Source organism: Etheostoma cragini, chromosome 8 (assembly GCF_013103735.1).
Source record: "Etheostoma cragini isolate CJK2018 chromosome 8, CSU_Ecrag_1.0, whole genome shotgun sequence".
In the NCBI taxonomy this organism is placed as follows: domain Eukaryota; kingdom Metazoa; phylum Chordata; class Actinopteri; order Perciformes; family Percidae; genus Etheostoma; species Etheostoma cragini.
The window spans coordinates 8,028,621-8,055,945 of NC_048414.1; the positions used below are offsets into that span (position 1 = coordinate 8,028,621).

Genomic DNA, 27,325 nt, shown 5'->3' on the forward strand with positions numbered 1-27,325 from the left:
TTGGCTGCTGTGGCTGCTGTGGCTGCTGTGGCTGCTGTGGCCACTGAGGCTTGGTTGGCTGCTGTGGTTGCTGTGGCTTCTGTGGCTGCTGTGGCCACTGAGGCTTGGTTGGCTGCTGTGGCGGCGGCAGCTGTGGCCACTGAGGCTTGGTTGGCCACTGAGGCGGCTGGATATTAACATCACCAGCGACGCAACCAAGCAGGGAAACTGCCAGAAGACAACCACAAATCAACTTCAATGCCATGGCTTCACAGCATAGAGCGATTCACAAAGAACACCAGATGCTGTTAAAAATATGTTGTAAAGATGCTAGCTTTTATACGGTATTGGCAATGTTGACTTGCTGAGGACTCGCATCCTATTTGCTGCCCACACCTGCCAATCAAATGTTCCAGTAACTGGTTGGTCTATGGTGATGCACTAAAGAGCTTAGAAGTCATGCCAAAAAAGTAAAGCCATTAGAGAACTCAGGAATTTCACACATATTGCATCAGAAGATACTAACAGTGTGCATGATAACAAAATTACTATGATGTAAGAATCTATCCCAGCTTGCTACAGACAGCCCACTGATTTTTATTGGTTTTGAAAGGAAAAAATCTCAGCTTGTTTGTACAATTTCCACAAAAACCTTCACAGGGTCTGCTTGACCTACAATGTGCAGGTCACATTGTATTTAGGCAGCAGGCCTTCATGTAGACAAAACTAAAACCTGTTCTAATTTTTTAACTATTTTGACTTTTCTAAAAATGTAGACCATGACTAAGGCATGAATGGCTGATGTTGTGATGACTTTAAAACCAAGAAATAAAGGCTTTAAACTTTACTGCTACTATTATTTAAACGCAGTTTCAAAAAGGTGAGTTTTGACTTGTGATTTGAACATGGACAGATTGGTGCAGTCTCAGATGTGTCATTATATTCATGTTCAAACAGTTGACTTCCAAACATCTCCATTGTTATATAACTCAAACTGAGTTTTTTTATTGAAAAAATCTTTAAATTCTTTGAATAAATCTTAAAGCTATAGTAGTAGTTATGTTGCCTCCATGAGGAATTCTAAATAATGACAATAAACACCACTGGTGCTGTATCCACGTGATACAGCTTTCCGTAATCGTGCAAGAGGAGCATTAAAACAACATAATGGACTCTTCAGAAATGTAATTATGTTCACTTGTGTTTACTTAGAGTGTTTTGTGAAGCTGATAGTCTTAATTAGCTTTGTGGCTATTCATTTGGCAATGGCTTGAATGTAAAAAAGTAACGAACTAAAACTTTAAAGGTGCAACATCTAATACTGACAGCTAGCATTTAAAATAGCCCAAATTCAAACTACTGGAGAGTTGTCTTCCCTGGCCCCTCCTCCCCAAACTCGAAGTTCACATGCTGGCTTTGTTGTCATAAAAGCCGTTCTCACGCGGAGCTTTGTACCTGACTGACAGCCACCTTATATAAGCTTAAAATTACTGCAACAACCGCTAAAACATCATGAACTAGCTGTCCTCTCTACCTGACCTGACAGGCTACACAGTTGTTTAGTTGAAATGCATGCTTCCATTATGATGAATTCAAACTTGCGGTTTGTGTCATAGGTTTGTCACGGTTGTTGGCCGTGGCCCGCTTGCCTTGTCCTCCGATAACATTAGAAGTTATTGTGCATTAACATGGCGGCATTAGCCAGGACCAGTTGGGATCACTTCACTGGCTCTCTCTATTGTGTTCACGAGTAACCAACTCAAGTAGTCTCTATATAATTCAATGTGATTACCCAAATGTTGAAATGACAAAAAATGCCCGTCCCTAATAGCCATGATAAATTAGCTTGAAACTAATGCTTACCTGTTCAGGAGGAAATTAGCCAACTCTGCATGCTTTTGGGCTTAATGGTGTCTCCAACTTTCAAATACATTTCCAATATTTACTCTGGTTTTATTATGTCTCTGGTCGGGTAGAATCTATCTCTGATTATTTGCTGCTTACATGGTTGTCTACAGCTGTAGTGCGCTGGGTTTACGTTTTTACAGGTACATCTGACCACCCGGCCTGGCTGTAAAAATTGTCAGTTGAGACCAACAAACAGGCCTTCTGGCATTTGGCCAAATTCCAAATGGCAAGTCTGTCACTGAATGGTACTCCCAAAAAAGTTATACAAATTGTATTTTGAAAAAATATAACATATTTGGTGCTGCTAAACCAGTAATATATGTTTGGCTACTAGAAGGATCCTTGGAGCCATGTTGCAAAAGAAAGTCTATTGGTTGCTTCCAGCATGTCATTGGTGAGCTCATGGATGTTTTATGTACTAACCCTTAGCTACACATTTTTTTTTTCTTGAAATATAATTATTCTAAAATTCTTACAAACATGTGACGTACAAGTATAGAACAATTTGGCATCATTAAATAATATAAGAAAGTCCTTTTTTACTTAACATTTAATTATACACACAGACTTAAGTCACTTTTGCCAAACCCCAAGGAACAAAAGAAATACTGTTGAAAGCCTTTTGGGTTCATATTTTCACTGTTCCAACAATCAGAGTAGTGGTCAAAGTAGAGGAAGAGAAGGCTTTGGTCTCTCTGTAGAGGATTCCAGAAACCCGTGGTTGTGAGAAACAGAATGTTCTGATCATATTTTGCTGAGTTACTCACAATTACAACCTTTTTCTTTTTCATTAGCATTTTTGTAGTTCCTAGGTCATTGTCTGTCAATATGTCCTAATACAGTATACTGTTCGGTACTGTTCGGTAACTTGTGTTTAGTGTGTTTTACTTTGTTTTATTGTATTTGTGTGTTGTGTGTGTTAACATTCACCCTATTGTCTGTTTTGTTTTTGTTATTTTACAAATCCCAACATCTACATAATGAATATGAACCTACGTATATTGCTAGGTCTTATTTCAAGTGCATCACAAGTCTGGCTTAGTTTTTACATCACCAACAATAAATAAAAATACTGGGTAACATCTTATTTAAAGGGGTTTGCGTAAGACTAACATGACACCTGTCATGAACACAAAGGAGTCCTTTTGAGTGTTCATGACTGTTTTTATTAAGTTTTATTTGGTAAATCGTGACAATTTTGATGAAAAGTTATTGTCTGAGATGTCTTTGACATGACAACTTGACACTAACAAAGACAACAATCTATGTGTTATGACAACTTGACATTAAACAAGACAATACAACCTGTTAATTTCTTTGTCATGACAACTTGACATTAACAAGACAATACAACCTGTCGATTTCTTTGTCATGACAACTTGACATTAACCTTTACACATAACCTTTCATATATATGTCATGACAAGATAAAAGACAATTATCAAACTTTAATAAACTATTTAGCTTTATGTGTTAACATTACATCTACCATTAAGAGGTTGGTCACTAGAGCATTATAATTGTGTTGTGAATATTTTTCTTGACCGCGAGTAAAGTGAAATAATTTGGACCTGTCATGAAGTTTGCTTTCATCATCAAATGCTTAAATGACAGTGTCGTGAATAATATCCTTGAACTTTTCTGTAAATAAAAATAAAAATTAAAATGTGATCACAAAAAAAAATCCTTGACCTGTCATGTCATAATTATGACATTGTCATGTTAGTCTTTTGCACACCCCTTCAAATAAAGTGTTTTTTAGCAGTAAATTATGCACAGTAGCTTTTCAGGGCAATATTAGACATATTACTAAATATGTTATAGTTCCAGAGACCGTGTTTGTATAGTCAGGCCAATTGGGACCTTATCTAACTTTCTGCTGACAGATGTTTGAAAATGACTCTTGACACCAACTCCAAGGTCATTGGCAAGCATAAATAAATTTGATGGAAAAATAAATCATTGCTATTTTCTAATGTATCTAGTCTAAAATGACAAAAGTTCATGTTTTTGTTTCTTAAAGATATGATCTTTATATCCTAAGTTATACTCTGAGATACATTGCACACTAAGGGTAATATTTTACATTGTATTCTTTTTATTATAGTTCATATGCAAACTTTTAACATTTCACAAACAATTAATTAGCTACATTATTTCATGTTATCTATACAACATTAGAAAAAAATGAAAAAAAAACAGAACTTTATCTCCCAAGATGCATTGCCCATGTAGGATTTTAAACAGTTCATGTGCCAACATTTTGACCAGTGACCAGGCAAAGCCTCACTTTTGCACGTCTGACACATATTGGAAGTCTGCATTTCACTGACTGGATAAGGAAGTGGTCAATCCTGTCATACCTCATATCATCCACTGGCCTGGACTTTTGGCTGTTTGGCTGTTTGGCCGCCAGAATCACTTTTTCTGGCGTATTATCTTTATACGTCAGAAAAACTGCTGACAGAAATTCTCTGAAAACATGTAGATGTGGTGAATTCATCAGTAATACACATTTGAGAGTAAAATAAAAAAGTAATTAATGTTGCACACCTTTATCAAATTAGACTTACCAGCTACAATGTGACTCTTAAACATACAACATATCATTTTGAGTGAAAAAACAAACAGAAAATCCCCCCAAAAACGAAAGGTACAAGACTGTGTATATATTTTCATTTCCAAGAGAAGGAACTATTCATCCCATAAACCAACTTGCACCAAACGCGACAGAGCCTCTTGAACATCAACTGACTTGCACACTTTTTCCTCCATACATGGTAGTTTTTTATATAGTGAATGTGCAGTTAATAGCAGTTCTTTCAGTAGTAATTGTGTAAATAATAGTTTTGGTTGTATTGGTATAATGCATTGAATGTTATAGCAAAGTCTATGAGGGACTTTCATGACTTCCACCAGTCAGAAGCAGCACAGTGGTTCAGTGGTTAGCACTTCTTCCTCACAGCAAGAAGATTCTGGATTTGAATCTGGGCCTTTCTGTGTGGAGTTTGGATGTTCTCCCTGTGTTCGAGTGGGTTTCCTCTGGGTGCTGTGGTTTCTTCCCACCATAAAGACATGCATACTAGATTACTAACTAGGACTACAGTTGGCAAACACTGGCGCATTTACAATCTAATCATTGTGGGATTGTTTAGGATTGTGGGCATATCTAAGAAATCGCGAATAAAAGACATATATCTCAAAACAAGGTTGGTGCCCCATAAACACTTGGCTTCTGTACTATTTTTCAGTTTCATGGTTAATCTCAGTTGATACTGGCTGGAGACAGCAGTGTAACAAAACTAAGTACATTTCTTCAAGTACTGTACTTATGTACAAATTTAATGTACTTGTACTTTCTTTTAGTCTTTTTTTCATGCCACTTTCTACTTCTAATCTATTACATTTTAGAGGAATATAATATACTTTTTACTCCACAACAATAATCTGACAGCTTCAGTTAGTTGTTACTTTACAAATTACAAATTCTGCACACATCTTGTTTTTTGTTTTATTTATTTATTTATTTGACAGATTCAATGCACAACTCCTTAGCAAAACCAGATTTAGCTATAAGCTAATTTCCATTTGACGTCCCTTGGCAGGATAAAAAGAATTACATATCTGTCAGAACACTGAAGTACAAAAACTTAATAAATTTAAAATAATTTATAAACTAAAATGTTTTATAATAAATTATACTACTCAACAACAGCTGAAATAAACAGCAACGTAAACAATTAGTTGATCAACAGATCTGTTTTGATAGGTTTCATTCTCTAACATGCTAAGTTTTGTCTGCATTGAATACTTTTACTTTTAATACCTTTAGTAATTTTTCCTGATGATCCTTACATTACTAAAGTAACATTTTCAATGCAGGACCGAGTATTTTTACTGTGTAGTATTAGTACTTTTACTTATACTTTTTCCACCACTGGCTGGAAGTTGGAGCCATATTGATTTGCAGCCCTTCACAAAATGTACTTTGGCGAAATATTGAAGTTTGACATGTTGAGGGCAGGTAGACCTAACCCAAAGTCAGCATAACTTTGTGTTACCACACTTTTTAAGTGCATGTTTGCCAACTAGTTAAATATTTTTTTATCACTTGCTTGAAGAAAAATCATTGGCAACTTTTTAATGAACCTGATGATGCTGTTGTAATTTTTAATTCATTTGGGACTTTGGGACAGCACATGGACGGGGAATTCTGGGCCCAGTAACATTTTATGCATTAAAAGACTGGATAATCTAAAGCCATCTGAAGTTGCCTCGTCAGAGCTGTAGGCATCTCTTTTAGTCTGCAGATGCAACGATTTCATTGGCTAAAGTTTATGCTCATTAGTTCTGATGGGTAATGGCCAACAGAAGGGGCGGGAATGTAATGGCAGTAAACATGCTCACTGTACTATAAAAGCAGGTGCACATGCCTACCTTCCCTACAACATCTAGTGTACTTGTGTAGGTAATTTGTTGTTGTGAAGCCATCGTGATGAAGTGTACTGCAGTGTGCCTTGTGGTACTGGCCTTGCATGTCAGCTTATGTGATGCTCAATGGGTCCCTGGTGTACAGCCAAATATTCCTAAATGGACTCTGCCTAGCAAAAATCCTCAAGTTCCTCAAACTCCACAGCAGACAAAGCAGACATTTGACAAACCACTCAACTGGAAATACCCTGTGCCACCGCAGCCTGAAGTCCTGCCACTGGTGCCTTTCGAGCAGAGAAGTCCTGTTCCTGCCGCAACTGTTGCCGTTCAATGCAAAGAGAAGATTGCTCGTGTGGAAGTCAAGAGGGACATGTTCGGGATTGGCCAGCTTATCAATCCTGCCGACCTTTTCCTGGGAAACTGTGCTCCTGTTGCACAGGACCCTGTTGCTAAAGTGTTGATTTTTGAAGTGGCACTGCAAGATTGTCAAAGTACATTAACGGTAAGATGAAGATGCCAAACTAATACACCGCAAAGAATAATAATTCAAACCATGTTAAAAGAAATTCCATGTATGATGTTATTTTATTGTAATATTTATATACAGTGTGTCTTTTTTACTGAATATACTGTGTTTATTGTATATATATTAATATATAATATTTATATCTCAACTAGATGAAAGAGAATTCCCTCATCTACAGCTTCACTCTGAACTATGTTCCCAATCCTCTGGGCACTGCTCCTGTGGTGAGGACTACCCAAGCTGCTGTAATTGTGGAGTGCCACTACCCAAGGTATGTACACATAGGTATGACTATATATGTGAAGTATATCCAGTATAGATCAACAAATATCATTAGCTTATTTGAACAGCAAATGGACACTGATGTTAAAATTACTTTAGTCTGCATAGTAATGCACATTTAATCATTCAGGAAGCACAATGTGAGCAGCCTTCCTCTCGACCCCCTGTGGATCCCATTCTCTGCAGTTAAGGTGGCAGATGAATTCTTATACTTCACACTGAAACTTATGATGGGTAAGTTAAAAAACTATTTAACTGCAGTTTTTCAACAATGCTAATTGTTGACAATGCTTTGTAAACAATGCTAACATGTCATTATTTCCTTCCACAGATGACTGGCAAAATGAGAGGCCAAGCTATCAGTATTTCCTGGGAGACACTATAAATATTCAGGCTACAGTTAAGCAGTTCTTCCATGTGCCACTCAGAGTTTATGTGGATACCTGCGTAGCTACTCTGTCAGCTGACGCGACCTCTACCCCTAGTTATGCCTTTATTGAAAACTTTGGGTGAGTTAATTGAAGTGTTTCTGTACAGTTACGAATACATTCTCGCGAATCTTTTTGAGTCCATCACTAATATTAATGTTTCTCCGCATACGCAGGTGTTTAGTCGATGCTAGGATCACAGGCTCTGTCTCTAAGTACATGCCTCGCAGTGCAGACAACAAGCTTCAGTTCCAGTTAGAAGCCTTCAGATTCCAGGGTGCTGCCAGTGGAATGGTGAGCATCTTCAAGACTGATTTAATATTTTCTGCTATAGCCTACATCCAGTGCTGCGTAAAAACATCTAACAACCCAAACCTTTTATTATTCCAACAGCTCTACATTACCTGCCACTTGAAAGCAACATCTGCTAAAGCTAGCATTGATAGTACACATAGAGCTTGTTCCTACATTAATGGGTAAGTCTGCATAAAAAAGTAATTAATTGGGGTAATTCATGCCGGCGGGGTCAGAAGTGTTCTGGGATGCCGCGCTGTGGGCCGCAGTAGAAGAGCTGAGAGTATGATTATGTGTGGTACGGTATTCACTGCTCGCATCTCTCTTTCTTTCTAGTTGGAAGGAAGCCAGCGGAGCTGATTCTGCTTGTGGCTCCTGTGAATCTAGATCATTTGGAACACCTGGCAATGTACCTAGTTTAGTTTTACCAGCTTCCCCTCCAATTGGTGGCGGCTCACCTGGAGCTGGCGGCAGTGGCGGCTCAACTGGAGCTGGCGGCAGTGGCGGCTCACCTGGAGCTGGCGGCACTAAGGAGTTCCCTAAAAGATGGAGACGGGATGTTTCCGAAAGCGAAGGTTTGTTTAAAACAAATCATTGTCTAAAGCATGTGATATTACATGAGGGAAATTGAACAGTCAACACATTATATTACCTACACTACTATTTTTATCAGAGTTGATATTATGTTGCCACTATCACAAGTTGGTACTGTATGTGTGCCTGTGTTTTAAGACAACCACAATGGTGCATACTTTGACACATGTCTGCTGTCTTTCTTCCTTAGTTTTCGAATGGGAAGGTGATGTCACCCTGGGTCCAATCCCCATTGGAGAAAAGGTGGTCACTTAACTTAAGTCCCTGCCATGAAGTCCATACCATTGGAATGAACAGTCTCCTTAGTTCATACCTGTCTGTATGTTATTCAATTGCTTCTTGATAATACTTCAGTTTAAACAAAGTAACCCTATTTACTAATGATCAACATTTGACATAGGCCATCAAAACATAATTAAGTGTAAGTGTAAGATACAGAAAAACATGAAAGCATAACTTGCTTTACATCGCTCTCTGTGCTATGCTAAATGTTACATATGGATCACATCTTCCCAGTTCATCAACCATAGGCTACATCTTCCATTTTATGGAAATAAAAATGCAATTGTGTGATAAGCTTGTGTCATTCATTGGATAGAAACATTACAGGGTGGCAATATTTTTCCTTTTTTTCTTTCGGGCTGTACACTGAACACACAGTGATTAACTAGTGGAATAGTAGGGCTCCTTACACCACGTAAAGTAACAAAATCAATTGAATAAACAAGAAAATAATTTGGTAAAACTTAAAGTTGTAATTGGCGTTACCCTCCATTTCATCACTGTTCGTTGTTTGAATAACTTGAATGCTGTTAAGTGTAAGAGCAATATTATTGCACTTGTTCAGTCAGCTTTACAAAGAGTGAGTAGCCTGGATGATGCCATCCGAATTTAGCCCCGCCCACAACATTTGAGGTCGACTATAATCTGAGTATGACGACGTTTGGCCATCGGGTGAGTGGACATTTACCGCCCCCGTGTGGCACAGGTGATAAACTACAGCTTAGCCGTGTACTAAAATACACAGTGTTTCAGGGCGGTGAAAGTACTAAAATGGTTGTATGGCTTATTATAGTGATTCTACTCACACAAGTTATACATTTGAGATAGCCTAACCTGTCAGGTTAAATACACTGGTAAATTGCATGCTCAATGTAAAAATATGGATTTTATGTGATCAGACCTTCCATAATACCCTACATGGAATTGTATTAGACCATGTGTATTAGTATTTTCATTAAAAAATCAAATAGATACACTCACTGCACAGTGGCCTGTATTGTTCAAATAGCATTTACATACCGTTTGTGCACAGTGGCACTAAAACAGTCCCCAATATGTTTTTTGTCTTACCTATGCGTTTTTTGGCAATTTGTAGTCTTTTTTGCCCTTTTCATTTAAATGTTTGCCATTGCGTATTTCATGGTTTCTGCCTTGGCTCATATAGGCTAATCGTTTGTTGGTTAATTTTAGCACGGTGCTCTCCTGCTGGCAGAACTTTCTCTTTTCTGTCTCAAGTTGACTTCCACAAGCGGGATGAATGGATGGACAAAACAACAAAAACTTAACAATAAAGCATAGTCCAACAATAGGCTACCAACAGGGGCTTGAATAATAGGCTATTGAAACGCAAGTCTTTTCCGGGGAAGCCCTGGTTCCCCCCACAAGGACGTCTCTAGTGGTCCCCGGACCTAACTTTGGAAAGCACGTTTGCTCCGACTTATTATTTCCTTGTCAGTGTAATGTCAGTGTAAACACTTCACGAAAATGGGTTTTCTACGCCACTGTTTTTCTGCTCATCGAGCCTGCATGCTCAAGCTGTGCCTGCATCCACTCAGGGCAGCCTACTTATACGCTATTGGCACTGACGTTATATCGTCTCTGCTCCGCACCCCCTCCTCCTCTGTCTCTGCCTGTCTCCGCACTGCTGGCCCTGTCCGTTGTGTGTCATAGGCAGCATCACAGCAGCAGACATTTGGCGAGGAAAAACACGGACTGCGGTCACATACATGCGCGCTTATGCTTTGCGTGGACGCATCGGGGGGGAACAGGATTGTATATTCATTTTCGTGGCGTTGTGTGTTTCCGAAGAGCATTTCTTCCTTTGACACCCCCTCCATCTGCTGTGGATGGTTGACAGCAGATTTGATGGTGCTGAGCAGGCTCGTCTGATTGAAGGCTTGCGACCAGGGGGGCATCTGTGGGGCCGCAGAGAGAGAAACCTCTGTCCTGTGTCCTGTGATTGTGAATGGACTGCGCTCTCCTCCGTGATTTTCTGCAGTCGCTCTGAGTCATTTGTGGAAGAAGATGGCGGACAGGGCTGAGATGTTTTCCCTATCCACTTTCCATTCCTTGTCTCCTCCTGGTTGCAGGTAAGAGCTGCATGTAGAGCGACAGGGTGCGGGATGATGGGGGACGATGCTCACGGTTGATGAGTGGAGGAAATGACACTCAAGGTGATGAACATACACCCGTGTTGTTTTGATGGCTGCAATAAAACACATTCCCTACCATGGGTAGTAGATATTTTGAATAATCTGCCAGCCTGCTGCTGCCTCCCTGCGATAGGTGCTGCAGCTAAACAGGACCGGTTGTTTGTGTTTTGGTGCTGATACTTTCACTAAAGAGAACTATTTTAAGACAATTTATAATATTCTCCGAGTGTGAAGATGAGCAAATGGTAAATTAGATGACCAATGATTGATCTAAAGCTGTCGCGACATGGGCACCCGCCTTGCGCATTCTGTGTGAGGCCCACGCCCTGTTGAGTCCAGCCTAGGCAAGGGCATGTTGCTGAACAATGATTTACGGAAGTCCACTGATACTAACATTGTTTTAAACGTCTCTAGTATGACCTCTGCGACACACAATACGAAAAATCGGCTTACGTTTTCTCCGTGACTAAACACAATTGTGAGTGGGATTCTACTGGCTGGTAGAGATCAGTAACTTGTGCAGAACGAGTGACAGTATTCTCTCCGAGTTTGCTCATTTTAGGTTAAACGACATGGTATGGGGTTTCTTTAATTGTTTTTTGGATGTGAATTAGGCTTGGGAAGATGTGGAGTAATGAAACACTTTGGTGTGATTAGGATGAAATAGTGTGAAGGCTGCTGAAATATTTACATCTGCTTATGCCTTGAAGCAGATTGGAACATGTTCCAGAGATTTCATTGTATTTCTAATTTCATTACCATACACAATAATGTCACGCCTACTATACTGCTGACATAAGGCCTTTCTCTCTGTTACCGAAGAAATCCTATTAACAGCAAAAACAATTATTTGTAAAATGTTTTTAAATTCTTGTTATACTATTGTTACATTTTTGTTTGTAAAAGTATGCATTTGAAACTGCTTAGAGCACATCTGCACATATGCATATAGTGCCACAACATTAATGGCAATGTCCTTACAGAATGCAATCACATTAGCAAGCCAGGTCCCACATGCACTCATGCACTCATGTGGGATTTAGTTACATCCTGTAGCTTCATCTCATGGCTGGATTGTATCAGATCAATAGGCCTGATTTTTTTTTTTTTGCAGGACTTGAATGACCTTAGTTCAGAACAAAGAGCCAAGCTTTGGCCATTGGCCATAATTTAATAGAGGAATAGTAGGGATAACTCTTTTCTTTATGCAGTCTTTTTATCTGCTGACTTTTTTAGTTCACTTCTCAGTGTTCAGAAATAAAGCCCGGAGGTAAAATGGTTGCCCCACAGCCACAAGGTTGACAGATCAATCCCAGGTTATCCGGCCACATGTCAAAGTGTCCCTGAGCAAGACACTGAACCCCGAGTTGCACACGGAACGTTGTGTGTGCAGTTGTCCACTACTGCTAACTGATGGGTTAAGTACAGTAACAGAGTTTCACTACATTTACTGATGATTAGTTTGATCCTTTAAAGAGCAGCTGCTTGCTTCACTATATTAAGGGTTGAGACTGTTCTCTTGCACTTGATTGTTTTGAATAATGTGTACAATCAATAGTACACATTTTTGTCTATTTTTGCAATGAATCATGATTTGTGACTGTGAATACCAATAATTCACTTTGATGAAATATTAGTATTTGAAGCATAACCAGATGAAATGTCCAGATATGTACATTTGTTTTCTGAAAGTACATTGTTCATTTAATGGTTAATGGGTCCATCTGTGTGTTGTGTGTGTGTGTGTGTGTGTGTGTTTGTGTGTGTGTTTTCCTTCCAGTATGTTTATGTTGCATCTATGTGTGTGTCTAACTGATTCATTGGCGAAACCACCAGTGCTGTGATGGTGTGGTACAGTAATCTGCCTTACATAACCGTAACACTGTTTCCAATGGGCAACATAATCCGTAAGTGAGCCTATCTTTCTCTCCTGAGTTCTAGAAATGTTTGACAGACTATAATTTCTCCTGCGCTCCCAATCTTTCCACTGAAAAAACATGTGCACTTTTCAATTGATGTAACCTCTAATTTGTGTTGGTAAGATATGTGAGTGTACTCATTTACAACATGAACTGACGGACGTGGTTTCATATGGTGAAGTTACGTAAACAATACTTAATTTTTCCATAAAGGCTTTATCTTACAGATACACTGTATTTATATAGAAAAGCACTCCCTCCAGGTATGCTATGACTAAAGTAAAGAAACCCTTACTGTTGTTTGTGTAAACCTAAAATTAATGTGCTGGTATATCAGAATGTGGGACTCATTGATTACATTTTGTGAAAGGATTGTTGTTGAATATCTGCTGAGGCAGCAGTCTTAATGCAAACTGGTGGGAGGTCATTTGGGGGGGTGTTAGGCTGGATGTGGTAGGGTTGGGTTCGGAAAGTAACAGCATCTCAAATGTGAGTATTTCCTGATTTTCATAGTCTTTCACGACAATAAATAGATTTTATTTAGAATTTCCCCTGTTGATCAGACAGAACAAGACGTTTGAAGACAAATGTGCCTTGTGCTCTGAAAATTGTATGGACATGTTTCACTTCTTTCTAAGTAAATGAAGAATCAGGAAAATAATCTGCAGATTAATCAATAATGACACTTATCTTTAGTTGCAGCCCCAGACTGAACAAATGATTTAAAAGGGTTTTTGATTTGATAAGATCATTTGATTCCAGATTTGTATTTGTTATAATATTGTCTATAATTCTATCAAACCTCAGTTGTATTCTAGCATAGTACATCTATATTTAAAAAATTGACTACTTCAAAATAATTGATTAATTATACCTCCACCCCCTTCCTGCAAATGTTTAGCGGCCTATGTTCCACTTTTGCCTTTTGACTCTTTGAAGGCTTTTTGAGGGGGGGGGGGAGTGAGTGGTGGGTATGGTTAACATTGATGTAAGAGGCTTAACTCAAACACAGATTCATTTTAGCTTTGGCGTTCCATCCCTGCCTCCCCCATGCTGTCTTTCATATCTCATCTCTCTCTGTCTCTCTCTCTCTCTCTCTTTCACACTCTGTGTACCACCAACACTTGTTTTTACATGTCAATCTTTGCGGTGTTTTTCCAGTCATTATACTTAAGCGGTCAATGTGACTTGTTTCCCATCAGTGTGACACCAGTGAATGTTTCCCATCTATCAGCAGCATTTGCTTTACATCAGATGACTTCATCAGTCCAAAATACAGACAAATCAACATTAAATCCTCTGCTCTGAGATGCATCATGTCCGTCTTTGGTTCAAAGATGGCGTTAGCATCAGGTTTGGATCTGACACAGACAACAGAGAGGGCCTCATTAGGTTAAATGTATGACTCATGTGTGTTTACGTGTGGGTGTGTCTCTACATTACGTGAGACTGATGGTGGGTGGAATGCCTGGGAAATTGATTGCATTATTGAGTCAGAAGCAGCCACATCAAATGTCCTTGGCTTTTCAAGATGATGATGTCACCGTGGAGCAGGTGCTGATGGCTGAAAGGCAGCTTAATTACAGATGACACACACAACTCCCCCCCTTTGTATCTGTATCTATTTTAGTATTTTTGTCAGTTTTCTTCTCAGATTCTTATTTTTTTAGTTTCTTGACTTTGGTTTGGACATCCAGTCTACTGTACTATTTTAACATAAATACAATTTTATTGCTTGAAAAATTACTTAAACAATTAATAAATAATTCAAAAACATAGTGTGTACATGATCTTAATAAAATATAACACCTACATAGTCATAAAATTGTCAAAAGTAAAAGGAAGCTTAACTATGGGGTGCTGTTTGTAAAGTGGCTCACGCTGAAAATAACAGCAACACTTTGTCACATTTAGCTTCAAACAATGTTTAAAAAACTGCTATGAATTTTTGAGGGTCACTATTTTGCACAATACAACAATATTTGTCAAATTCTAAATTAAATATTTTAAATAGTTGAATCCAAATATTAAGTGTTATACCTAAATCTAACTATTAAATCTATATATCAATCTCAATGTTAATTTAAATGTAAATGTTAAATCTAAATCTAAATGTTAAATCTAAATTTAAATGTTAAATCTAAATCTCAATCTAAATGTTAAATCTAAATGTAAAATCTAAATCTAAATGTTTAATCTAAATCTAAATGTTGAATCTAAATGTTTTGGGTGAAACTAAATATTAAACTTATGTGCAAATTTAAAATGCTTAAGTACCTAAATAAAAGTTTGAGGGGGTCATTGTGTTTTTATAGTGTCAAATAACAAATAAAAACCATCTCATTCAGGGAAATGGACTCTTGGATATGGATAATAGTAATAATAACTACATAAAATAATAAACATGTTTGAAGAAACTGTATTTGAAGAGTACGTTGAGTTTTTAGTGTCACCTTTTTAGCCTATCTCCGCCTGCCCTCAAACAGGTACGGCACCGTTGGCCATGGTCGCTCTGCGAAATGTCCAACGAATTGGCGTCAGCCGAGAACATCGGCAGAGTCGTCTTGGTGGCTGAACAAACTTTTTAAACAGCAACAGCGGGCGGGGACACGCTCTTGCTGGCCTTTACGCAAACAAACATGATAGATCAGCCAAAGTCAGCCCCTATACAGGTCATAAATCCCGCACACTTCATAAAAGTGACACTAAAAACTCAAAGTACTCTTCAAATACAGAAATACATTTCTACAAACGTGTTAATTATTTTAGGTAGTTATTATCTTTATAATTCATGTCCAAGAGTCCATTTCCCTGGATGATATGGTTTTAATCAATTATTTGACACTATAAACACACACTGAGGCATTTATTTTGGTACTTTGGCATTTTGAATTTGCATATTAGTTAAATATTAAGTTTCACCCAAAACATTTAGATTTGGTTTAGATTTAATGTAGGAATTTAGATTTAGATTTAACATTTAGGTTCAGATTTAACACTTACATTTAACATTTAGAATTAACATTTAGTTTTAGATTTAATATTTAGATTTAACATTTAATATTTGGATTTAACTATTTAAATTATCTCTAATTCGACAAATTTGGCAAAAAAGGGACCCTCTGTAATTCATAGCAGTTTTGTAAACATTGTTTGACGCTAAATGTGACAAAATATTGCTGTCATTTTCAGTGTGAGCCGCTTTACCAACGGCACCTCATAGTAAACTCAATGAGACAGTTGAGATTTTATTTTCGGACAAAAGAAGGATACCCTGCATGCATAAACATGAAGTCAGTGTGTATACAGAATTAGACAAGCAAAGATGACATTGTGCTGGTTTGACAGTTTCTGGTCCGGACTTGACAGGATCAGAGGTGGAAGAGAATAGCTGTTAGTACAAATGTGGGCTGGAGGGATTGTTTGAGAAGGGCAGGGAGAAAACGTAAAGAAGAAGCTGCAGACACACAGAGGTGGATGCAAAACCCCACCAGTGCCAGTGAATCTGGGTGTGCCATTGCAGCAACCCGACTGGTATCAGTGAATGGGGATTTTGTGCTGACTTGTTTTCTTGGATTCTCATTTTGCTCAGCATATCACTATTCAGAATAGGTTTGAGACTGATGTGATGTAGGTGTTAATTTTCTGCACAAGTCCTGTATGAAGAGTGGTATAGTTATAATTCCCCTTCACCTTCAAACCATAATTATTTAGAGTGATCACAAGCAGGGGTGGACTGGAGGCAAGGGGCATCACAGTGCACTGTTGGAAAAAGCAGCGAGTGGTACACAACGTGGTGTGACAGTAACTGCACGCTGAATTGGATGCCGTCTAAAGACCAAAGCAGGAACATGGACATGTAATGTCAACACTGCAGTGGTGGCTACATCTCACTATGTGTAGTGTTTGGAAGGATACTTTCAAAATGTATTCCGTTACAGAATACAGAATACATGCCCACAAATATAATTTGTAACATATTCCAAGGCAAGGTGACCATTAAATTTACAGCAGACAATTACCCTTGGCTAATTAATAAAAAACTATTTACTTTAAGATGCTTCCGGTTGGAGGTGGAGTTTGGACGCTGAAAGGAGGTTGGTTGCTGGCAAACAGAGGTTGCACTGCACATATTGTATATTATATTTAGTTCTCTCTGTTCTTTCTTTAATGTGAAATGCTTTTCAAATTTCCAAGATAGAAATGCATTCCTGCCCTGGCTCTGTTGTGCCGGTTCCGGCTCCATCGCTAGGCAACCTCTATTACGCAAAAAGCTAATTGTTTTGTTTTTGTATTGAGGCTTCTGGGAATTGCATGGAGTTGCATTTTCCCTTCTTTATAATGTAGTGAATAAACTCGTAAAACAGAGAAGTATCGTCATGTAATCCATTGATTTCAACAATGCAACTGTATTCTAAATACCACCTATTTAAATCGTAACTGTAACGGAATACAATTACTCATAATTTGTAACACATTGCTCCGCATCACTAACTATGTGATATGGATTCTGAAATTGAAATAATGCGGGATACTTTTTTAGCAAGTGACATAACACATACTAGGTGATAGAAGATGAAAAAACAGTTACAGAGATGTACCTGTATGTCTTTGTATGTCAATTTATGGGTAATATAGGGCCAAACTATGTTGTGCATTGCAGAGTTACAGGAGAACTCCAACACTAAGCACAAAAACAAAATGGAGTCTGGAAACATAACAAGAAATAAACGACCAGTTCATCAAAATATTCATCCAACAATGTTAGTGGTGTAGCCACACAGATAGCTTAGGTTTTATTGATCCAAGTTTGGGGGAATCTGTCTGATACTTCTGCCTCCACCATAATACCGCGAAAAGTATGGAATTTTGTTTGTAGAGCCCACAACATTGAATTTTATTTAATTTTTTAAATCAACAACTTTTTTTCCTGAAATGGGGACTCTGTTACTCTGGATAATCCACACATTTAACTATGAGGAGTTTTTATTGAAAATACAGTAATTTGTACTATTCTTTCTACAGTTATGAAAACAGTTGACCATGTTCTGCTAATTACCCAGAGTAACGAACAATATTTGAGGTGTGGTTGAATTTTGTAATTGTACATTTTCCATGCTATAAGCATTAAGGAAGCAGAGAGACAGATGAAACCTGGGCAAATGAAACTGTCAGCATGCCTGGGCCATTTAAATGTGCAACACAGTGCAGGTACATTAATCATCAGCACTTCCATTTTGGGACATTAGCGTACTTAGTTTGAAAACAAGAGCATCACAAACAGCATTTGAAGCCTCCACAGCCGGTGCTTTGCATTTCACTTTGAGTTTCAGTTGGTCAGATTTCATTGGAATTTGGTTGCATTGTTTGTTGTCGCCATGAAAATTGGCTTTGTGCTATGACGCAAACAAAGATTTTGATTTGTCTATCGCAGTTATACCTTGTATACCTTATAACTTGTAAAGCTACAGGCGTCTTATTGCACTCCCTTCAAACTATTCATCCAGAAACATAACACTGATGTGGTGTTTTTCCATTGTGAATTACACACACACACACACACACACACACACACACACACACACACACACACACACACACACGCAAACACACACACACGCACACAGATTCCCTGAAGACTTTAATAGATGACGAGCTCATTGATGACCATATGTCCCCATGTGGTGACACCATCTTGATGCTCCAGTTACAAATCTACAAACCGCACCCGAGGTTCACACCATTTTCATATTTGATGAGGAATGGTAATAAATAATATGTTGTCTCACAATGTCTGGCACCGGGAATAATGCAATAATGCAATGGCACCAGTAACATAAGGCAAGTTACTTGTAAATCCACTATTCTACGGTATATGATCTATTTTACTAAAATAACAACTGTCTTGTCTGTCTCATAAATAACATTTATCTTGATTTAATCACATTTAATCTGGAGCAAACACAAGTGCTCAAAAGCAAAGAACATGCACAGGTGCATTTTCTGGACACACAGACACACACAAACTCAATGTTAATTATTAAGGGAGAAAACCCGTATTGTGTCTCTCAGCCTAATTTAGAAAAATGAAATAATGAAACACTTGAAGTGAGCATTTTAAATTTATTCTGCAATTGCATGGACACATTGTTTAAGTTTTGAATGTTCAAATCCAATTAAATCTACCAATTTGAAGATGTACAATAAATGTAGACACAGACTTTTTCATCATTATCTGATCAGTCTTATGGTCAGGTTAGGTTACACTGATGACAGTTAGACAGCTGATGCAAAGCCAACACGGTTGTTGGCGCGGTCATAGACGGAGTAGTACTCTCTGAGGAACACGTCTCCAAAGATCCACAGGGGCTGGCCATTCTGGGAAGGCAGGTAGGTGGGGGTAATGCCCACTGAGCAGAACTGGTATCCATTCTGGTTTTGCTGGATGTGGAAACGGGAGTGTTGAAATGTTTATAACATTGCACGCACACCCACAAATCATTCAGTGTGTTCACATGCACAAATTATACTCTGCATGCATTTAAAAAACGTACCACTTCGATGTAAGCAGAAGGAGGCAGAGGGAAGGCAGTGCCGCTGATAACAAAGCTGAGAGTTGGCAGGTTGTTGACTTGGCTGCAGTCCACCATGTACTGGAGACAACAAAGAGACACTGTTTAAGAATGATAGAAACACAGACCAAAACAAACTGGCCCAATTTGTACATGTTTTAATTTCATTCCTGCTTATAACACTTTTGTATGGTATGTATGCATGGTAAGGTATGTGTTGTGACTTTCACCTTAACTGCTCATAATTACTTTTAAATGAGTGCAGCCCGCGGACAGAGATGGATCTTTATGGGCAATAACAATGGTGGCTTACTTTCATATGTCTGTCTGTTTCTCTATTTGTCTTACCATTCCATATTGACTCTGCTGAGCACCAATGGCCTGCATGATGTTAGCCATGAGCTGGCTTGGAGCTGTCAGCTGGGAGGTTCCAGTGTCCACAATGGACTGGCAGCCCTGAGAGCACCAGCCGGTCTCTTGGCCATTAATCTGGAATCTGCAAGGCACAACACATGCCAAAGATTTTCATGCAGTCATATTAGGACACAAAATGAATCGCTCACATAGGAAGCTATACTGTACAGAAAAGCAATTGCTTTTCACGTTGATGAAAGTTGAAAGCACTGACCCTTGAACGCCAATCTGCCAGTAGGTCTCAGCGGTGACAGGGGTCCAGTAGATCTGGCCCTGGTACATGCTGTTGTCCACTCCTCCAAAAGAGAGCTCACTGCCCTGCTGCCCTCCCCTAAACCAGACAACAATCCAGAACTTAGCTGTAAGCTCTCCGTGTGGATATACAGTAATCTTTCAGACAGTACAGTATGTCCTGTATGTGCTGATGCATGTTTTACACTACTCAGTAGATCTCTTGTGTCACCTGGACAGGTAGAAAGCAAATATGTCGGCATTCAGCAGGTTTTGAGAAATCATGTTGTCCATGACAGGAGTCTGTCCTCCAGCTGAGATGCCTGGATAGGCCAGACCGAGGATGCCGTCAAACTTGGCAGCCAAAAAGGGCTGACTAGGCTCCTGGGTGCTCAGACCGATCTCCTGATTAGTGACCACAATGCCACCTACCTATGGGTCCAAAACAAACCAATACAATTAGTAAGAGTTTCAGCCTATATGACTGTAGACAGCAACGTCAAGACATGAATGGGGTAAACCTTTGTTGATTCTATAAATCATTTCAATGATTCTGCTAGTTCATTTCTTCTTCTTTTCTTTCTTTTCACTAATGCAACACTGTACATAAATCGAACAGAAAACGGATAGTACTCACTCCACTCTAGTGTTTTATTTAACTGATGTACTTTGTTTGAATGATTTGTTTTGACTCACATTGACTGTGTCATATCCCAACTCCCCATAGAGGCTTCCAGCTCCGTAGGGTAGGTAGACGCTCTGTCCATTGGCAGAAAAGGTAGACGACTGCTGGGGGTCATACTTTGTGTGTGCGTCTGCAAATGGCATAGATTGGGATTTTCTCTGAAGCCATTTCCACAAACATGTCGTCATGCATTGCAAAGCCTTTTGACATACTGATTATTCACTAGTATAGAAATCAGGAGCTGAATATAAACTAACACAGTGTCTGACGCTCCCCAAAGACCAAATATGCTTAGTGACATGCCTGTGATTACACTAGAACTCTAAATCCCATGTATGTGCGATATGTAATCACTTGACTAGCTCTGTACGCTTGGCCTATATAAGCTTTAAGTCCTCTGAAAAAGTTCCTCACATGCAAACATGTTCTATGACAGTGTGACAGATGAGTTATTTTGTAGCAAAAGCCTGTTGGTTTGTACTCACTGCAGGCCTGAGTGTTACAGTAGGTGGAGTCCACCCACAGGTTGGAAGAGCCAGTGTCAAACAGCACTTGGAGGGACTGGGGGGGGGTTCCAATACTGATGGCGCCAAAGTACGTGGTCTGTGCAAAACGTTGGTTGAAGGTAAAGAACGGGAGGAACAGAATTAAAGATAGTACAAACCCATCAGTCAGTCAATGATTTCATAAACATGCAGTGCAACAGTATGTACAAGTGCTGTTAGGATTTCTTACATCAGCGTAGTTATTGATGTACATGTTGGCAGAGCCAGCAAACTCATCAGGTTGGTACTTGAGAGCCGGATCCTGGTAAGGCAGCGTAATCCCTTTCTCTCTCAGGGCCTCACGCATGGACTTGTGCTTCTGCAGAGGGATCCTGAGGAAGTAGGAAGCAAAAACTATGACTTTCACTTTAAGTCACTTTAGTTGTAAGCCTTCAATAGTATGATTTTGCTCTCTGGGAATTTTTTTTCTTTTTTTTTTTCTTTACCAAAGAGGCACAGAATTGAGAAATACAAAGAGAAAGTTTCCATACCTGACAAGTCCCTCTGCGAGCACCACAAAGACCAAAACAGCAACAAGACTCTTCATGATCCCTCCTGTACACACAGCGCTCCTGGATGGATACAACTCTGCTTGAGTCTGAACAGGCTTTATATACACATGTTTAGGATCATATCATCCAGACTGTTATCAAACCTTCAGTCATATCAGTTCAGACAAGGTGACCCTTAGAGCACTTATCTTTAAAGCTACAAACTTAATTTACACACCAAACCTCTTGTGTTAGCCGCACTCCACAAACAGCCCAAAACCTCTAAATTACACATATGATAAAACACGGACAAAATGAGATGTTATTCATTTGGGCACATCCAATGAAATAATACAGTGGCACCATTAAATAACTCGTGTATTTAAATTTGGCACTTTAACTTAAATTCTACTGTCCCATGATCCTAAATGTTCGGTGTAGCATAAATAAATATTTCTTGTTTTACACAAAAACCAAATACAAATACAAATTGTAAGAATCAGTGTTTGGTCTAAAAAATGTATATGACGAAGTTTGATTAATGTGTCTTTTCTTCTTGTCTTTAAAGAAGTTGGTGCTGAGTACTGAGCTATGACTTTGAGTTTGGATTATGAATTTATTTCTAGCCTTTAGTAAGAAGAGCTTTCTGTTGTTATCCCTGAGATTTTCTGCATGCTGTTTGAAATCCTCAAGTTGTAGCGTTAGTACAATTGTGTCCAAATAAAAACATATATCAACAGTAAGTTCAAGCCTAATTGTTTGTGTGGAACATTAATTTTCCGCAAATGAAAAAGGAATGTGTTATATCAAGGCTTCAGTATCAGTTGCAGCCTAACCACACAATTTTATCGAAACCTTTTGTGCCATTCAGCTTATCATGACTTTTAATAATGTTTACATTTGATAGTTGTTTTATATGATACGCTTAAGGGCATGCAGTTAAAAGGAAAATGTGTTCATGTAATTGATTTTAGCTTTTTGTGCTTTGACTTAACCAGTAGTAGTGAACCATAGGCTTAAAACAGGCAACATTTCTTTCATGTAAGTTTAATTGCATTCTCGTAACCTCAAAACCCCTTTTTTTACACTTTAATGCATCCGCCATGCTTAGCATTGCATTTTCCCTGTATGTTCTGTTAGTAGCACTTGCTATACATTAAAGCAGACCATTAGCATTGGGACACTCTGATGGCTTTTTACAATGGCTTTTTCACGACCCTCTTTTTTAAACTTTTAGATTTATCAGCATGTCCTCGTTTTCTCCAAGGGACCAATACTTGGTAGACTATATGACTGTGTGATGTAAACTCACCTCCATACGTAATATGTGGAATGCCCTTTTCTTAGTAGGAAAGCTGCAATGCAGCATTTCCTTCAACACAACGCAAACTAACTACTGTAGAACTTTGAGCCTGCTGAAACTAATGGGGCAAAGAGAAGATAGAGCCTAATCAAGGAAACATGCAATGCCACAGCTCATTACAAATACATCACTTCCCTGCGGTAATGTGCTGCTGCTGTACATACTCTTTTTTTAACATCCACAGCTCATATGACATGACCCAGCCAACTTAATGTGAAATGTAATGGCAGTACTGTATGTGTTGCTGTTGTCATTCCACACTAATGAAATGTGTCCCTTTGTTAGTGTGGTTTGTTAAGGAAAATGAGGTAGAGGAAGTGGGTGGGTGTTGTCCAGTTTATGTGACTGAGACCCGGCTAGACAGTGACAGACCATGAGTTAAAACAGGTTTCCCTAGAGCAGATCTCAGTGTGTGGGCATAAATCAATGAGAAATTCCCTTCATATACTGTCTCTCATGTGTTTCCAGGCCAGCCCACGACATCAGCCTGGAGGAGTTTGATGATGAAGATCTCTCTGAAATCACGGATGACTGTGGGATTGGACTCAACTATGACTCTGATCCTTATGAGAAGGTGGGGCCCTCTTTTGTTGTTATGTGGTTTCTTTTACTGAAATGTTTCTTTCCTTGCATCTCTTGCGCTTTGTGTCTCAAATACGTGAAGGTTTTGTACGTTTCGTAAACCTTTTGAAATGGAACCTATTTATCTATTTTCTACCAATTTTGGCAATATATGTCTTGCTGCTCTGCAGTGACAGGAGAGAAAATGTAAGCATGCTATAGTATAATGAGTTGACAAGTATTATTTACTTAAGGTTACACCTAGAAAGATAGAGACTGGCTTGGTTTGCATAGGTATATAGTGTTGAGAACTGCTTATTTGCACATTGCACATTAATTGTCCCAGTCATAAGCCTCTGATATCCATATTATAATACCAACGGCAAAATGAGAATCATGCGTGGCTTTGGTAAACATTGTGACGCCTCCTACATGTATTCCAATAATCATACAAATCATTATACACACTGGATCTGAGCCAACCGCATACATTCACTAAACTCCACGGCATATAAAAGAAATTTTAAGTAGCACTTCCACTAAGACTGTGTTAGGAACTATTCGCAAATAATGTAATCATTAGCTGCATCCTCCCACATGTCCGACTAGCATAGACCTTAATTACACAATTTTTAAGAACTATTTTCTCATATCCTCTCTCTCTTTCTGTCTTTCTCACCCTCTCCCTTCTGTGGGATGTAAATGTTTTATGCTGGTGGCTTGGAACCACGGCTGCAGCACAGGGTGGGTGACCCAGTGCAGTTTGCTGCTATGCAGAGACAACGTCCCTCCCTCTCATCCTCCTTCCCTCCCATGTGTCTTCCCTTCCCTCCCTGATCGGACACAGAGCTCAGATTCCCTCCCCATTGCTCTTCACCACTTCTCCACTCCCTTTCCCCCTTAAAGCAATGCTTTCTTCACCTCTCTCTCTCTCTTTCTCTCTCTCTCTCTCTCTCTCTCTCTCTCTCTCTCTCTCTCTCTCTCTCTCTCTCTTACTGCCGAGGTGACTGGAAACCGGGATTTAGCTCAGGAATGGTTGCTTCTGTGGGTTAAGCTCTCAGTATAAATCTGTGCTAGATATTTTGCTTCCTCCACAATAATCCACCAAAAAAAAACACATTATGGATCGCTAGCAGCCCTTCTGTAGCAAAGCTGTGTTCGCATAGTATGTGAGGAAACCTTCCCAGTAAGAGAGAATTTAAAAGGATAGATTTAATTTCTTTTGTGCCAGAGAGGCAATGCAGACCATGCATCAGTGTCCTTTTCCTCCTCTCTCCGTTCCACATGTCTTCACACACACAGACACACACACAAACATCAGATACACATCAGCAAAGGCTGTGACGGCTCACCTTACAATCAAAAAAGCGCACAGCAGTGATAGTGTTGGTCCTTTTTACGTTGCATCATTGCCCACAGGAAGTAATCTTGCTGACATGGGATGGATGGGACAGACACCCAGATGCCCTCTGAGTGTGTGCGTGTACATTTAAATCACAGAAAATGAAAGGTGAGATAGAGAATTTTGTGCAAAGGGTATTACGCATGGTATTTGATTTTGCCTGCATCAGTCGGTTGGGTGACACTCTCTCAGCTCATCAGCAGCAGCGGTCCCTCCCTCATGCTTTATACTCTGCTGATTAAGAGAATGGCATTTGTTTTGTTGTCAGTGTGCTTTAGCCATATTGGGCAGTATGTCTTTGATGTGTAGAAAGAACAGCCAAATTAAACAGTGAGATTATGCTCCGGCCCCAATCCCCAGCTCTGATTAATTCTAATTCGTTATGGGGTTCAGGTCTTGATCTGCATAAGCCTTTAAATTGGTACTTAGCTTTTTTTGACAGGAGCACACACATACTATATGTGAAAAAAACAAATAGACACATACTTAAAAAGTAGCTTGTTATGTCATCCAGAGCTGAAGACAGGCAATTAAAGATCGTTCACATGCGTTTGTCATCAATGTCTGGTTTTATAAACCTCTGAGAAATGGTAATTGCTGGCCAAATGCCAAAATGCTATAGCATTTCCCAGTCAGGCTTTCCTTTCCATCCATTATGTCAGAGGGGATTAGGTTTGAGAATGTATTTTCAACTGTGTGATTTGTTTTTTTTCCTTGACCTTTAACTATTTTTTTCCAGAATATCAACCAGCACAGAGACCACAATGGAGGGAGACCCTCCCTTTTTTGTCTGAATCTTTACTCCCCACACAGACATACACACACACACACACACACACACCCTGCTGCGTTCTGCCATGACCAGCCCATGATTCTTCACTTTCTGTTTCTCTAGCATCCATCTCAGTTTCTCTATAGCCCAAATTAAACGCCATGAGCACATGCATCATTCAGTGTGTGACAGAGGAATGGTGTATCTGTGTCTCTACGTAGTGCTAGTTAAAAATATGGAAATTGAGAAATACACTGATAGATGGAGGCCATTGTACACTAGGTGGTTTCTATTAATGGTAGGCTAATTGACATCTGTCATACACTCCGTCATAAAATTTACCCAGATGTTAATGGGTTTTAAGATGGCAGACATGCATCCACACACAGACACAAGTCATACTGTCATTGTACAAACAAAGTAAATGTGAGAGATACATTTGGGATTATAATGATTATTACGTCATACCTTTATCTATGATCATACTGTGAGCTAGATGTGAAAAGAGTATAAATGTAGTAAATAGTAAATAATTTCCCTTTTTTCAATTGTTGTAGCAGTACTGCCTGAGTGTATACAAGACTAACGGTTTTGCAGGTGTATGTGGTGTCAATCATGCACCAGTGAATATGTAGCCAGTAATTTATGCACTGAAAAAGATCCAAAATACAACACCTAATCCAATACCTGGCTGCAATACTCACACAGCCAATATTTAACTCCTGCACAGCTGCAGTATTCGGGCAGCACTGGATTCATGGTCAATCGGTTGTATTTGGTTTCCGCTAGGATTTTTGTAACTTTACCAGACCCTTCCTGTTTTCTGTTGACCCCACTGCTTGTTAGGAGTTAAAGTAAAATACCACTTCTTTCTCAGCCTCCACTCCTCTTCTGTGAGATCTACATAGGTGATCACTTGAGGATCATGTCCTCAGTTTCTCTCATTTGTCAAGTGCGTTGCTCTGTCAGCTAGTACACTCAGTAAGCAAGATGGCCCTGCTGTTCAACCTGAAGCCAACTGCTGAGGACAGTGCCGCATAGTGGAGCTGCCATGTGACTTTCTTCTGATGTGCAGCAGCAGACGCAGTAGGTTGTATAGAATTACCATTGCTGGACAAGCCTGTGGTCTCCCAATTCATGATCCAAAAGCTGCTCTGTGTTAATCCTTATATGCATCCATGCTGGAGACAGTCATGGCGTAAGGCATTATGTTTTTAGGTTGTCCATCTGTAGGTCTGGAGGGAATCTTACCCTAACCCTATTTGGCACAAAACACCCACCCAACTGATTAAATTTCAGCGGTCAAAGGTCAAGATCAATGTGACGTCACAAAATGCGTTTTTGGCCATAACTCAAAAATGTGTATGCCAGTTATGACGTTTCACACAACTGTCTAACAGGATAAAACTCCAAGTTTTGGTCCTAGCGTCATCTCTTTGCCGACTGATCTGCATCCAGAGTCCCTGCCTCAATAAGCTGCTGATTAGCAGAAA

The 27,325-nt window shown here is 39.2% G+C and overlaps 4 protein-coding genes and 1 long non-coding RNA gene across 6 annotated transcripts in view; 2 read left to right on the top strand and 3 right to left on the bottom strand.

The window, feature by feature from the left end:
• The window catches only part of LOC117949559 (zona pellucida sperm-binding protein 4-like), a 2,889-nt gene extending 2,591 nt beyond the window's left edge, over positions 1-298 (bottom strand). The window contains exon 1 of the mRNA XM_034879920.1: positions 11-298. Within this exon, the coding sequence (XP_034735811.1) occupies positions 11-244 (234 nt within the window). The 5' untranslated portion in view covers positions 245-298. The remainder of the gene's footprint in view (positions 1-10) is intronic.
• Positions 1-3,966, bottom strand: part of LOC117949598 — an 8,108-nt gene extending 4,142 nt beyond the window's left edge. The window contains exons 1-2 of the long non-coding RNA XR_004657714.1: positions 3,957-3,966; positions 3,761-3,763 (exon numbers count right to left, since the gene is read on the bottom strand). This is a non-coding gene — a long non-coding RNA (uncharacterized LOC117949598). The remainder of the gene's footprint in view (positions 1-3,760; positions 3,764-3,956) is intronic.
• A 2,349-nt stretch (positions 3,967-6,315) lies between these two features.
• LOC117949569 (zona pellucida sperm-binding protein 3-like) lies at positions 6,316-8,847 on the top strand. Its single transcript, XM_034879936.1, has 8 exons — positions 6,316-6,820; positions 6,997-7,115; positions 7,257-7,360; positions 7,458-7,635; positions 7,731-7,848; positions 7,948-8,030; positions 8,185-8,423; positions 8,633-8,847. The coding sequence occupies exons 1-8, from the start codon at positions 6,383-6,385 to the stop codon at positions 8,695-8,697; spliced, it is 1,344 nt and encodes a 447-aa protein (XP_034735827.1). The 5' UTR covers positions 6,316-6,382; the 3' UTR covers positions 8,698-8,847.
• Positions 8,848-10,295: 1,448 nt separating this feature from the next.
• The window catches only part of mapk8ip2 (mitogen-activated protein kinase 8 interacting protein 2), a 28,310-nt gene continuing 11,280 nt past the window's right edge, over positions 10,296-27,325 (top strand). The window contains exons 1-2 of one of the 2 annotated variants that reach the window (XM_034879889.1): positions 10,296-10,814; positions 23,566-23,671. In XM_034879889.1, the coding sequence (XP_034735780.1) occupies positions 10,750-10,814; positions 23,566-23,671 (171 nt within the window). In that variant the 5' untranslated portion in view covers positions 10,296-10,749. The remainder of the gene's footprint in view (positions 10,815-23,565; positions 23,672-27,325) is intronic. The other variant, XM_034879888.1, reaches the window with a different exon arrangement.
• LOC117949579 (gastricsin-like) lies at positions 18,905-21,815 on the bottom strand. Its single transcript, XM_034879953.1, has 9 exons — positions 21,735-21,815; positions 21,434-21,575; positions 21,184-21,301; positions 20,710-20,828; positions 20,246-20,445; positions 19,997-20,113; positions 19,717-19,864; positions 19,354-19,449; positions 18,905-19,240 (listed from the first exon to the last, which is right to left on the bottom strand). Exons 1-9 carry the CDS (start codon positions 21,788-21,790, stop codon positions 19,073-19,075), a joined length of 1,164 nt encoding a protein of 387 aa, XP_034735844.1. The 5' UTR covers positions 21,791-21,815; the 3' UTR covers positions 18,905-19,072.